We start from the raw sequence: 13673 nt of genomic DNA on the forward strand, positions 1-13673 counted from the left end.
TGTCTCTAACTCACTATTATTTGTCTATTTGTTTTCCTGAGAAACTATTTTGTAGACAATAATATGTAAAATGATAACCACTGATAATTTCCTACCATTTTGTCTGTAATTTGCTAAGTCCCCCCTATTATTATGTTATCCTTCTTTTATTCTTTAAAATAAAAAATTTAAAAAAAAAAAAAAAAAATTCCATGGGTGGGGAAGCACTTTCTCAGAGGAGCTGTTCTCTGCAAATCCCACTGCCGCACCACTCTGCCATCCCCTTGGGGGAGACACATGAAAACAAGGGGTCTCCGAGGCCACTGTCACACAGGGCTGCTCCTGCAGGACCACGTCTCGCTCCCCTGGGGAGCAGGGTGAGTACAAAGGCACGCCTGGCACGTGTGCCTGTGTGTGCAGGAGTATGTGCGTGTGTAAATGCGCGTGTTGACTGAGCCTAGGCCCCCAGTGCCACCCTGGAGGGAAGTAGCCCCGAGCAGGGAGCAGCCTCTCATCTGGGGTCCTTCCCGAGTTAGGGTGTGACTCTGCACGCAGCTTATTTCCCGAGACAAACAAGAACCCCGAATACCCTTTGTTTGAACTAAGTTTTTGTTCTGTCTTCTAATAAAGCAGATAGGGGAATTCCTTGGTTTTCTCAATAAAATTTGCTTTGTAAAAAGTTTTGGGCCTACACATGCCTGCTTTGAATGAAAGCTTGGCTTTGGACACGGGTCACTCAGCACAATTTCTGTGCCAGCCGAGTTTCCACGCTTTTGGACAGGTCTCCTTCTAGGCTCCTTCCAGAAGGCACCAGGTGCAGGACTGGGAGCCTGGGCAGCTGGTTGAGGCCTCCGAAAGGTCAGGGCCTGAGAGGTGGCCGCGATTATTCCGCCGGGAAAAGTCCACACAGACCAGAAATAAAACAAAAGGAGGCCAAGAGTCACTTTCTCTTATATTGTGGACATTTCATTCCTCTCTTTCACAGTAGCATTTTTAACAAACAAATGTGATGCCTGGGGCATCTTACCCAGAAAATACCACCAAGCACACACACTCCCCCACGGCCAGGTCGGAGAGAGCTCTGCACAGTCGCCGACATGGCCGCTCCTCGGGACACCGGCCTGCAAGGTCCCCCCCAGCTCCCAGCAAAGCGCCTCCCTCTCCACTCTATAAAGCTTGTGAGTAGCAAAACTTGTAAAAATGAAGTGTACAAAAGGAAGCAGCTCTATAATACATTGCACCCTGTATACAACGTGTCCTTCAAAAACTGGCCAACAGTCAGGCATGGTGATTTCTCAGTAATAGAAAAAGAACCTAACGTCTGTCATGGGCGGCGCTGGGAGTAATGGCGTGGTCTTCCAGAGAGATGGTCATGTACAGTTACAGTACGCGCCGGCAAGCTTGACGATTAAGAAGCCAGTCAAGTCTCCTGGCCTTGAGGCAAGTAACATTTGATTGTCACAACTACAATTCTGAGACAATAAATACAAGTCGATTGGAGGCATTTCTTCACGGGTCAAGTAACTCCAGTTTAATTTAATACAATTTAGTGCATTTCAGTGTCTCATTCACAGTTCAACTTCTGTCCAGTACTTTTGCAACAGAAAGTTAGGAAACTGAAAAGTTAGAAACGAAAGCTTCAGGTGACCTCATTAGTGCAAAGATCAGTTCTGCCCCAACCCAGCCATCTGGGCAGATGCTGCCGTGTTGCCTGGGTGGACCGGGGCTGGCGCCCACACGACTTCTGGGCTCCAGAACAGTCTGAGAATGCTACATGACAAGCAGCACACGCTTGACATAAAGTTAACTCACGGGTGCGCCCAGCCAGTCAGGCAGATCACAGTGCGACACTGTACCCCACGTCGTCCCTGTGTTTTTGAATCCTGGCCCCAGCATGAGAGAATCAGGAGCCCAAGGCTCAGCACCTGCTCTGACAGCCCACAGCAGGGTCCTGGGACAAAGCCAGAGCCCAGCTCCGTGGGTCACGCCCTCCCGTGTGCCCAGGACCAGGATGCTACGGGCAGGTTGCCTTTGGTTTGGGGCGGCCACCAGAGAAAGGCCGGGACATGCTCTTTCTAGGAGAAAGGCAGGCATTTCTGGCTCAAGGGTTTGCCCTGAGCCCAGCTACACTGCAGAGGGACCAGAGGCTGCGCTGCCCTGCTGGGCACTGCGTGTCGCGTGCCAGGGCTCGCATGCGGCTTGCTGGGGCAGGAGACAGGCAGCGTGAGTGTATACACGGGGCCGGGCAGGTGAATGGAAGTCGGCAGGCAGGGGAGGTTATACTGGGCCTGTCCTGCATCCCGGACAGACACAGAGCCACATGCAGACAGCCACTTGTTCCTTGCCCCAAACCCGAGACGGGTCATCGGATGCTCGTGGACGCCCCGTGACCGTGCGTGGTCTGTTGTGGGTGCGACCTGAGGCTGGATCACCGCTGCATCTTGGTCTCTGCAGGTCGGCACCAGCGCTCAGGGACAACTTGGCCAGCTAAAAGGAGGGGGCGCACTCATGTCATGGGGCACAGCCGGGGAGTGGGGGAGATCAGGATCACACCTGCGTTACTTTTTACAAATAAGTGCTGCTCACGTTGCTGTCCTGTATTCTTTTGTGGGTTATACACACAGAGCTCAGCTCTTCGATCGGACTCTGTGTCCGAGGCAGGGACTTTTGTGCCTCTCAGGAGGGCTGCGTTGTGCTGTCACCACGTGCCGGACAGCAGGGCTGTTTTTTGTCTCTGGGTTAAAGGCCTTCTCGGTATGTAGCCATTTCAGACTCTCCTTGGGCCTTACTTTAGAGAAAGTCCCTGGAGTAGGAAATGCCTTTCTGTGACCACTTGGTTCCTTCCCAGCTTCCTGCCGGCCACCTCAAGGAGCCCCGAGACAGAAGCACAGGTCCCCAGCAGCCGGGAGCTCCGCGAAGGCACTGGGGAATGCAGGCTTTTGGGAGGCCTTGGAACTTTGCGGGGGAGGGGCACACAGAACCGCGCCCCTCCCCCAGCTCACACAGGGCGGTCCGAGTCTGTGCGAGTGGACCAGGAGGGCCACAGCCAGGACAATGTGGGAAGACCGTGGAGACAGCGGACAAGCCCTCAGGGAGGGCGGGACCCCAAGGCACCTGACTCGGGCCTGTGCCAGAAGACACAGGAGGCATGCATGGGCTGCTGGTGGCCCAAGAGACCACGTTCCAGGTAGGGCACCCAAGGGCAGGACCTGGGGTCCTGGGAGCCTCCCATGAGCCCCAGGGCCAGCCCACAGCTCTGCCCAGGCCTCGGCCCCCAGGCCTGGACTGCGCTACCCCTCGGTGGCCAGCATGGGTGTCTGAGAGTGCCGAGATGCCTTGGCGCCAACACTGCCTGAATCCAACAGGACGCCAGCAAGCACGAGGTTCGGGACCAGGGTAAAGGAAAAGAGTGAGCACTATTCTGACATACGTGAATTTAATTTTAAGATCAAAGGAGCGCTCCTCCCCCTTTCTTCAGAAGCAGGTGAAAGCAAAAAAAAAAAACATTCACAGCATGGTTTTTATTGCTCTCGGAGGGCTTGGTGTCGCGGTGCTAGCAGAGCTGGGCCAGAATAAGGGATCTCGGGGTGAAGCCTGCGCCCTGATCTTCAGCCCAGTGCTGATCCCTCCCATGTCGGCCGGGGAGGGGGCTCTGGGGAAGCCATAGCTGGGAAACGCACAGCGCGGAAGCCCGGGTGCAGTGCTGGGCCCGAACGTGCAGGGTGGCCCTGCAGCGCCGCAAGCACCCAGGGTCAGTGACTCAGCGACGACCCGAGCCAGAGCACACGGAAGAGAAGGAACCGCGCGACGTGGGAGGAAAAGGAAGGGGGCGCTGGGGGGCCACGCCGAGAGGGCGGCGAGGTCGAAGTGCGCTCCTGGGTGAAGCTGTCGCCCTCATGAGGCACAGCACGCGGCCACTGCTCCTGTGAAGAGCACAAAGGCCCCGCTGCTCCCCGCTCCAGACCCCGGCTGCCTCCCTGGTCCCCCACGCACCCAGGGCTGACGCAGAGTCGGCTGTTCCCTCCTCTCTAATATTCCTGCCTCTGTCTCTGGGTTTTCCCTAAGAGACTCAATCCGTCTACCTCCGGAATGCTGGTTCCACTGCCAGAGAACACCCAGCTCTCCCCCTTGCTCAAGAAGGTGACGGGAGCGTGACGGTCAGGGAGGCTGCGGGAAGTTCCGGACGGATGCCCAGAGCGGGAGGCCAGCGACGTGATGCCCGAGTCAGCCGAGGCGGGAGAGACCTGCCCACCACTCCAGGTGGCCCGGCAGCCACCATCTGCCAGGCCGGACTCATGGTGCCGGAAGAAACATCTACCGGGTGGGACGGGCTTCGCGGAAGACACTGAGTGCAGACGGAGACACCCTGTCCTCCGCAGGGCCGTCCCGGAGGTGGGTGGTGGCCTCAGGGCCGCAGGACACCTGCCCGCACAAGGGCAGCCTCCCTGAGGTCACATCGTGCCCCACAGAGGGGAGCGAAGGGGGCCTCTGCTTCCAGTTCCCCTCAGGAAGTGGCGAGCCATCCTCAGACCAACGAGTAAGAACTCTCCAGGCGCCCACAGGCTGGAGATGGACCGTCTCCGACTGACGCTGTCAACCCAAGGGACTTGATGGTGCCACTACTTCTCCAAAAGCATCCTGCAGGTCCTGCCGGCCACGGCCCCTGGCCCCTGTGCCCGGCCCCAGCCCGACAGCCACGCAGAGGGGGACAGGCCTTGGGAGCGGGAGGACCTCGGGGCGCACTGCGCTTGCCACAGTCCACTCACTTTAAGAAGAGATGCGAGGTGTGTGCACGCAGCTAACAGGCAGCAGGGCTGCAGGGCGGGAAACGGTGCTCGGCTCTGCCAGCCCCACGGCGAGGGGACGGGCGGGCGGGCCGCGCTCTGAACGCGTGCGGCTTACATTCAGCGTGTGCTTATCGCTCAGGACTTCTCCGGCCCCGCCCTGGGGCCTGGAAGCGAGGTGCCAAGCAGGGGGACAGCAGCTCTCCGGGGGGCTGGGACCCACTGACCACCCCGGGGACAGCGGAGGACTCACGAGGAGCCAGTGTGGAGGGGCGCAGGGGAAGAGCTGAGGGGCCACGTTAAGTTCCTGAAATACCGATAAAAACAGAAACCTCCATCTAAGTTTAAGAAGAGAAAGCAGCCAAAGGCCCCCCTTGGAAGCGGAGCTCTGGAGAGACGGTGACCCCTGGCGAGGAGCCAGCTGTGGCGCCCAGCTCGGACGCCCACCCTCCGGGCCTTCTGTCTGCGGCGGGCAGGCGCGGAGACCCTGCCTGCTGGGAGCCGGGCGCCGTCTTCACCTGGCAGGCCTTGTCAGTTCTTTGCTCTTGGCTCAAGTTTTATTGGTTAATATTAGTCACCAGTTAATAAGAAAAATAGTTTCTAAGTGTCTCTTGCTCCTTGCTCTGTGTGTGTTGTTCTGTTTTTAATTGAGTTAATTGGATACCACGTCAGGTTATGTGCGTTCAATCACAGCCATCGGTTATTCCTTTTTCTTAAGTTCCTGGTTTCCGTAGCTGGACCCTTTTTCTATTTCTGTCACTCCTATCAGTCTGCGGACTCCGAAGGACGCTTTAAAGACAGGAGAGAGAGAAGCGTTAGACCCACTCGCCAGGCGCGAGGGTCTCCCGCCCTCCCTCCGCCCCAGCCCTTCCTCCAGGGTCAGCAGGTCAATCCCACGGGGTCCTCAGGTGGCAGACGGAAGCGGGGCCACTTCTCCGCCAGCTGGGTAGGCTCAGGGACACGTGGCATCCCCTGCCAACCTATCTCCTGTGCACGGGGGCGTCAGAGTGGTGACAGGGCTGCCGAGATGGACGAGCAGATGCGCTGCCCCTTGTGGCCATTGGCCCTGGTCACCTCTGTGACCTCGCACACACTCCTGCAGGTGCAAGCCTGTTGGGGGTGGGGGCTGGGAATCAGCCGAGGGGCAACATGGTAGACAGAGCGTCCGTCCCAGATGCCCCCACCGGTGGGGACCATCTGCAGCGAGCAGCACACACGTGGTGGGTGCCGTCGGTGCTGCCCGGTGACTGCGTGGGCTCAGGAGGGGCCTGGCCTGGTGCTCAGGGCCGGGCACACACAGAGGACAGCACTAGGGCAGGGACCCGATCCTCTGCGGGCCCAAACACGACAGAGTGCCCAGGACCCTGTCCCCAGCACCCTCCCAGGGCTGGCAGCCACATGCAGGCAGGCGCCATGGCCCTTGATGACCCTGTGGTCAGGACAACAGCCCCTGGCCCCCGCCCACCAGCCACTGCCACGTGGTTCTGGCCACCAGGGCCCCCAGCTGTGAGCTACAGCTGCCGTGCCCCTTACCTGCACCCACAAACCCCAGGAATGTGAGGATCAGGAGAGGGGACCCACTGGCGAAGACACCCAGCACAAAGCTGAAGAGGGGCGAGAGGAGCAAGGTGGCCCAGCATAGGAAGTTCAGCAGTGTCCACGGCCTCCGGGCGGGCTTGATCTGCTCTCCCGGGAAGACGCCCTTCTGCTCGTACATCTCCTGCAGCGCGTCCTGTGGCCGGGGAAGCAGAAAGGCGTGGTCTCTGCACGTGTCACCTTCAGGCAGGAGACACTGTCAACCCCCAAATGGGGGTGATGCGAAGCTTGGGCCCGCAGGGCCTGGTGGGTACAGTCACCCCACCGTCACACCCCGCCATTCTGTCAGGCTCAACAACTCTGCACTGCAACCAGCAGGGCACCGCAGGGTTGGCCTTCTACCCGCGGCTCTGGCCGGGAACTTCCCCGGGGCAAGAGGACACTCAGTCCAGAGAGCCTGGCCAGGGGAGACCTGCAGGTATCATGTGGCAGCTCCCACCAGGGTCACACATGGTGAGCAGTGAGATGTGAACGAGGAGATGCGTGCGTGACAGCTGTAGGCTGGACGCAGAGGACAAAGTGGCACGCAGACCCACGGATACTTTGAAACACGTCTGACTGCGCGTGTGTGTTCAGAAAGGCAGTGTGTTGCTCGTGACGGCCTGTGGAGTGGGAAGCTGTGGGGTGTTATTTTTCCTACTTTATTTTCTGCATTTAATTTTCCACACTTGGGTTCTTAGTGCATAACGTGGGGGCGGGGGCTTGCTGCTGGATGTCACAGGGGCCTTGGCAGACAGGGGTGGCTGCCGTAAGTGTCATACCGACCCAACTCTTGTTAGTGGTGGGGAATAACCTAGGAGCTCACAGGAAATGAGCAACCCGGTGGCTGCCACGGCGGGTGGGGACCACACAGGGCCAAAGGTATGAGTCAAACTTGTGCCCCTGTGCATACACCTTGGAGACAACTGTGACTAAAAACGGGAGGATGCCACGTGCAAGGTGACGTCCTCAGTGCAACTTTAAAAAAGAGGATTTGCAAAGCAAGCAAAGAGGCATTATTATAGATGTCTACGCTGTAGGAAAACACAGGGCATGGTGTAAAACCACCCACACCAGCCGGTTCTGTCAAACCTGGCGCTCGCTGCACTCGCCTCTGCTCACTCTGCTCAGCAGGATGTTGCTGTCCCCGCACAGGAATGGACCCATCAACGGCACAGGTGCACCACCGCACACACGCGGACAGCGTGCGACGCTCAGATCAGGAACCGGGCGTGCCCACTGCCTTCCACGCCTGTCGTTTCTTTTTGTTGGTAACATTCAAAGCCCTCATGACTAGCTATCTTGAAATGTGCAGTTGAATGTGGTCCACCAGCCGCCAGCCCTAACCCCAATGTGCTTCGGAACGTGAGACGTTGGTGTTTCTCTGCCCCCACGCCTCTGCATCTGCTCCCCTCCCTGCCCTCTGCTGGGAGCCGCTGTTCTCTGCCTGTACGACACGGACTTCCGTTTGCTTACGCACGAGAGCGAGGACAGGGAGTGTTCATCTTTCGTGCCTGATTTATTTCACTTAACAACGTGTCCTCCCATTCCATCGAGGTTGCTCCAAATGACGGTTTCATTTCCTTAACGGCTAAACAGACCGTTGCGGATGCCGTGCTGCACTTACTCAGCCATTGGGGCGCACCAAGCGCGACTCCGACCTGGCTGCTGTGACTGGGGCTGCAGTCAACGTGGGGGCACAGCCGTCTCTTCCACATGCCGTGTCTCCTGTGGATGAATGTCCAGCGAAGGACAGCTGGGTCAGACGCCAGGTCATTTCCGGGTGTGTGTGCGTGTGCACGTGCACCGGGCTCCACACCCAGGGCCTCACCGTGCTAAGCACCGCCCTGCCAGCTCAGTGGCAAAGCCGGCGCTGTTTACCGGCTCTCGAGAAGCCCACGTGGTTTTCCATGACTATCTAATCTGCACCGCACAGCAGTGTGGGGGCCCCCGTTCCTCTGCACTCTCACCGGCGTTTTTTTGTCTTCTTTTTGTTGTTGTTTTTTGGCCTGTCTTCCTGACAACAGCCATTCTAACAGAGATGACACTGGGGTTTGGTTTGCATCTCTCCCATGGTTAGTTATATGGAGCATTTTTTCATATACTCATTGGCCATTTGCACATCTTGATTTGAAAAATGTCTGTTCACGTCATGTGCCCATTTCTAAACTGCACTGCTTGTGCAGCTGAGTTGTTGGAGCTCCTTGTCGCTCTGGATGTTAACCACATGGCACATGAATACTTTGCAAATACTTTCTCCCACCCCGTGGTTGTCGCTTTACTGTGTGGGTTGTTTCCTTTGCTGTGCAGAAGATTTTAAATTTGACCTGATATCATTTGCCGATTTTTGCTTCTGTTTCCTGTGCTTTCATGGTCAGATCTCAAAATCGTTGCCCACACCAACATCTTCAAGTTTTCCTGCAGCAATTTCATCATTTCAGGGCTTACATCTAGGCCTTTGGGCTCTTTACTTGACTGTGTGTAGGACAAGGTCCGGTTTTACTTTCCTGTGCCCATATACCCTGTTCTGCCAGCATCATCCTGACAGGCTCTCTTCTCTCCAGTGCTTATTCTTGGTACTTTTGTTACCCACTAGTTGGCTGAAAATATGTGCATTTATTCCTGGATTCTCTCTTGTCTCCTTGGTCTGTGTGTCAGTTTTATTCCAGCACCATGCTGTTTTAGTTATGATGGCTTTGTAGAGTGTTCTGAAGTCAGTATTGATGCTGTGATACTCACATCTCTGTTCTTGGTCAGGATTGTTCTGGGGGTTTGGGGTCTTTTGTGGGCCCATATGCATTTTAAGTCTTTCAGTCTACCAGCACGGGATGTCTTCGCTTTGTGTGTGTATGTGTTCAACTTTTTTCATCAACATTCTGTAGTTTTCACTGTGGATGTTTTCACCCTCTTGCTTAAGGCTACTCCTAGGCTGGTCTTTGACTCTTTTTGTTATGTAGCATTGTAAGCAGGATTGTTTGCTTGATTTCCTGTTCACTGTTGCTGTGGAAACACTACTAGCTTTTGTACAGGATCTCATATCCTGCAAGTGAATTTGCCTGATCTTCTCACAGCTTGGGGGCAGAGTTTTTAGGTTTTCTATGCATGAGATGATGTTTGCAAACGGGCAGTGTGACTTCCTGCTAGTTCGGCAGTCCTCTGCCCGCTTCTCCTGCCCGATGGCTCCAGCTAAGCCTCCGGTGCTGTGCTGAGCAAGGCAGAGAAGCGGCGTCCTTTCTTTCTGCAGACCTTAGGGGATGCCTTCACTGTCCCCACTCAGACGATGTCGAGCTGTGTCACAGATGGCTCTAACAAGTCGCTTCCATGCCAGCTTCATTGCAGGGAGACACACCAGGAGCTCACATAGTTTATCCAGGTTTCCGAGTACATGGAATCAGTCATGTGAGCCCTATATTATATTGTTTTCCTACTAATGACATCACTATTTAAAATTAACCCGCCTTGCCCAAGGTTTCCTATTCTACTATTCTCAGAGAAAATGCTTTCAGTGCAGCTGGTTTTCTTTTCTGTAGCTTTAGGTTCTGTTCAAACAACTTCCACCACTGGGTGGACATGAGCCATGTACCTGTAGGCCCAGCCACTTGGGGCTGAGCTGGGGCATCGGGGGAGCCCAGGGGTCCATCAGGCAGCACAGCAAGGCTGCACTGGGCTTGCTGTGTTGTGCATGCGTGTGTGCATACTGTAGGGGTGTGTGTGTGTGCGTGCAAGTGTGTGGCTGCTAACAGGATAAATCACATCTACAGCTGTAAGGGAGAAGTGATGACGGATGGATCTGCGTAGGCACTGTGTGTGCACCACACTGCTCCAGGCCACTCCGGGGGTAGCTGTCCCTCCCTTCCTCCTTCCTGTCCTCATCTTGTTTTCTCCTTTCCTGTGTCCTCACCTCACCTACCGTCCCTGTCCCCTGTCCTCCAGGTCACTCTTGGAGGCCTGATCTTCCCACTCACACGCTGCTTCCCCCACCAGCCTCGAAGGGCTTAGGGCCCCAAATGTCCTGCACGTCATGGGGTGCTCGTCCTGGCCCAGCCTCCTCCATGCAGGCCTTCAGCTGAGCACCGGTGTCATGGTTTCCCTCCCAGTCCCCTGCTCGTGTCCATGCTGAGGCCAGCACAGGCGAGAACTCCGAGCCCTCCAGGGCAGGTGGCAGCTGAGTCACAGGGCAGACGCCCTGCAGCCCAGGAGACGGCTCAGCCTTCCGAGGGTCACTCAGCAGGAGGGTCCGGCTCCGTGTGGGCTTCTGCATCCACCTTCCTATCTTCTGTTTCTAGGGAGGCATTAGAACCCTGCCTTGACTTTACGGGAAGCAGCCAGGAAGCGGCCACCAGGCCGTCACCCCGTCTGGGCTCCAGCTCCTTGTCTGGTTCCCGGAGGTTGCCCTCTTCTCTCTCGAGCTCGCTGGGGCCTCTGAAAGGTCCTCTGTTATCTGCAGCAAGGACTTTCTGGTTATCTGGTGCTGAAAGCAGAAGCCCACGTTACACAGCTGTGCGTGTAAAATAGTCTGGAGCAGACGGAGCGTGGGGAGCAGGCTGTGGCTCCGTGAGAATGTCCAGCACTTTCTACGTCAGACCCACAGCGCCTGCATCTGCCCCGTGTCTAGGCGATGTCTGCCACACACCTATCACTTCTTGTCTACAACCAAGACACAAACCTGACCCTGTCATCAGCGTCGATGCATGTGCATGATCTCCCCCAGTGTTAACTTCTCTAACACTAAGAACAAGGAGAGAAGAAGGAGGGGGATCAGAAGTGCGTGGGGCCCTCGCGGTGCTGTGTCAGTCCAGGAGGCCCACGCGCTGCCTCCCCAAACCTGCCCAGGGGACGGGGCATGGGACGCAGCACCGTTACCTTCTCCTGGTACAGCTTGTGCAGCCACTGCGCCGCCCCTTGCTCGTCCTGCGGGATCTCCTCCAGAGGGAACCTCCTGCGGCACAGAGGACCGGGACCCAGGTGAGTCTGCGCGGCTCGAGGGTGACGGGCGGGTGTGCTCTGCTCTGGCCCCACTCTGCTTTTAAGGCAGGCAGGCAGCACGGCGATTCCTCCTCAGCGCCCCCTCCCTGACACCGGAGCCCGGCGGGCACTGCCCAGGCCCCCAAGGGAGGCCTGGGAGACGCCCTGCAGCAGGCCACACAGGAGCTGTGTCACAGGAGGACAGCCTCCCTCAACCACCCAGGCCTTGGAAGTGATCACGACTGCGCAAGTCCTCCAAAACCTACTTGCTGCAAATGGGAAAAAGATGGAAGTGGAGACACCCTGAGCCACAGTCTGTGGTGTTGCCGAGGGAGAGCCGTGGGCTCCCAGGCCTCACGCCCAGATGTGGCTTCTGCCCACTACATAGTGCCCCTCTTCTGGTGTGCTCGGAACCCACACGTCCCTCCCGCCACTAGCTGTCGCCCTGAGGCTGAGCAAGGGACTTGGTGGCTCTGGCTGGGCTCTGCACCGCCTCTGCCATGGCTGTGCAGTCATGGCCACGTTACGGCAGCCCTGGGCCGCCGCGGAGACAGCGCAGCTGCCCAGAGAGCCGTCTGCTTATAGCGGACTTTAGTGAGGGACAAAGGAGTCCGAAGCAAAAATCAGCCAGTGAGAAGCTGCCTTTCCACGGGCAGCGGCAGTGCCCAGGATAGCCAGGAGGGGGCACGAGTGCACGGGAGCTGGGGTCCCCTGGCAGCACCATCGCTCTCTGCTTTCCCTGCTGCCCTTGGGTCCCTGCTCTCTTGGTCGGGTTGCAAGGCTCAGGCCTGCTCCATTGCTGCCCCTTCATGGGTGTGGTGAGTCGCACATATGCACATGCCACATGAACACCACCCAGACATGCACATGTGGTACAGCCGCACATTACATGCATACAACTGGACCACACCAACACACCCACCCACATCACATACACCTCATGTATACCACACACACACGCTGCACACCAGACACATCACACGTGTGCCACACACCACACACAAACACCACGTGTGTGTGCCACACATACACATGTACACAGGTCTAATGCATATGCAGTATGTAAAAAGCAAAAATTAAAAAGGACCAGATAAGTGAATACACACGGGAGTTCCACTGGCTGTGCCCTCACTGGCTGGCTCTGAACATCTGCCTCTTGGGGTGTCATGGTCTTATGCAGACGCCCCCAAAGCCTCACAAACTCAGAGGCGGACTCTGGGAGGGGACTGGGCCTTGGGGCTCGGAGCTGGCTAGCTGTCAGGAGGTGGGGTCTGGTCGGAAGAGGCCTCGCTGTGGGCGTGGCCTGAAGGGGGCGCCCCCCTCCCCGCTCCTCCCTTCTCTCCTGCTTCCCGTTCGCCATGGTGTGAGCTGCTCTCCTCTGCCAGGCCCCTCTGCCAGGCCCCTCTCCACGCTGTCCTGCCGTGAAGCCAGCTGGCCATGGACTGAACCCTCTACCAACGGTGAGCCCAAGTAACCCTCCCCTTGGAGTTATGGGTGTTGCTGGGTATTGTGTCTCAGTGAGTAGAAACGTGGCTAAAACGCGGGGTCACTGGGCCCGCTCAGGCACCGGTCAGATGTCTGCACTGCGTCCCAGCTCTGAAGATGAGCAGGCGCAGCCCTGGCGGGGTGGGTAGCCCTCGGTGCTGCGGCAGGCAAGCCATTTGGAGGCCCCCGGCCCAGGGGGCCCTGGCTCCGTGCTCTGGGGACAGCAGCGGGGGAGCAGCGCTCACCTTACACACATGTCTGCCTCGTACTTCTTCCCGTAGAGGATTCCCAGCAGAGACGGGTTCTTGTTTCCTCTGAAATTCAGGGTCACATCGTACACAGCTGCCACTACGGGGAGAGCGCGACGGGTGAGCAGCCTCTTCAGCAGGCCCCCTCCGCCCCAGCCCTTGCCGGGCAGCTGCGGCATGCGCTTCCTGCGCGTCCTGTGTCTGCTGACGTGTGCGTGCAAGTCCACTGTCCCCTGTTCCCCACTTGTCCTCGGCGTGCTCCCCCTTTCTCTGGGCTCCTTTCAGGTTAATTACATGTATCTGTTATCACATTTTCCTTTATAAAGTTTTCCAGTGTATGCTTTAAAAACTGGTACAGTAAAAGACACTGCCAGGAGCCCTCCTCTTGCTTCAGACACTCCTATGCTGTGGTCCTGGCCGCTTCCTGCAGCAGCTCTGCAGTCCTCTTTCCTGAGTGTCTTTACGAAGATGATAAAAAACATGGTGCCTGCTGCCGCCCGGTGTCACCCAGTGGAAAAGCAGCTCCTAAAAACAGGATGCTGGGTCCTCATCCGCCTGATTCACCAGGTCTGGCCCCGTGCGACTTCCGGCTCCTCCCCAAAGTCAAAATGACCACGAAAGGGAAGTGTTCTCAGGA

General features: G+C 57.2%; 1 protein-coding gene across 1 annotated transcript in view; it reads right to left on the minus strand.

Moving 5' to 3' along the window:
* Positions 1-918: 918 nt before the first annotated feature.
* The window catches only part of Agpat3 (1-acylglycerol-3-phosphate O-acyltransferase 3), a gene marked incomplete at its 5' end in the record, with an annotated part of 68171 nt that continues 55416 nt past the window's right edge, over positions 919-13673 (minus strand). The window contains 4 exon segments of the mRNA XM_005375876.2: positions 919-5552; positions 6297-6495; positions 11202-11277; positions 13034-13136. Coding sequence (XP_005375933.1) covers positions 5464-5552; positions 6297-6495; positions 11202-11277; positions 13034-13136 — 467 coding nt within the window. The 3' untranslated portion in view covers positions 919-5463.

This window comes from Chinchilla lanigera, unplaced genomic scaffold, assembly GCF_000276665.1.
Source record: "Chinchilla lanigera isolate Chin_1 unplaced genomic scaffold, ChiLan1.0 scaffold00006, whole genome shotgun sequence".
Classification (NCBI taxonomy): domain Eukaryota; kingdom Metazoa; phylum Chordata; class Mammalia; order Rodentia; family Chinchillidae; genus Chinchilla; species Chinchilla lanigera.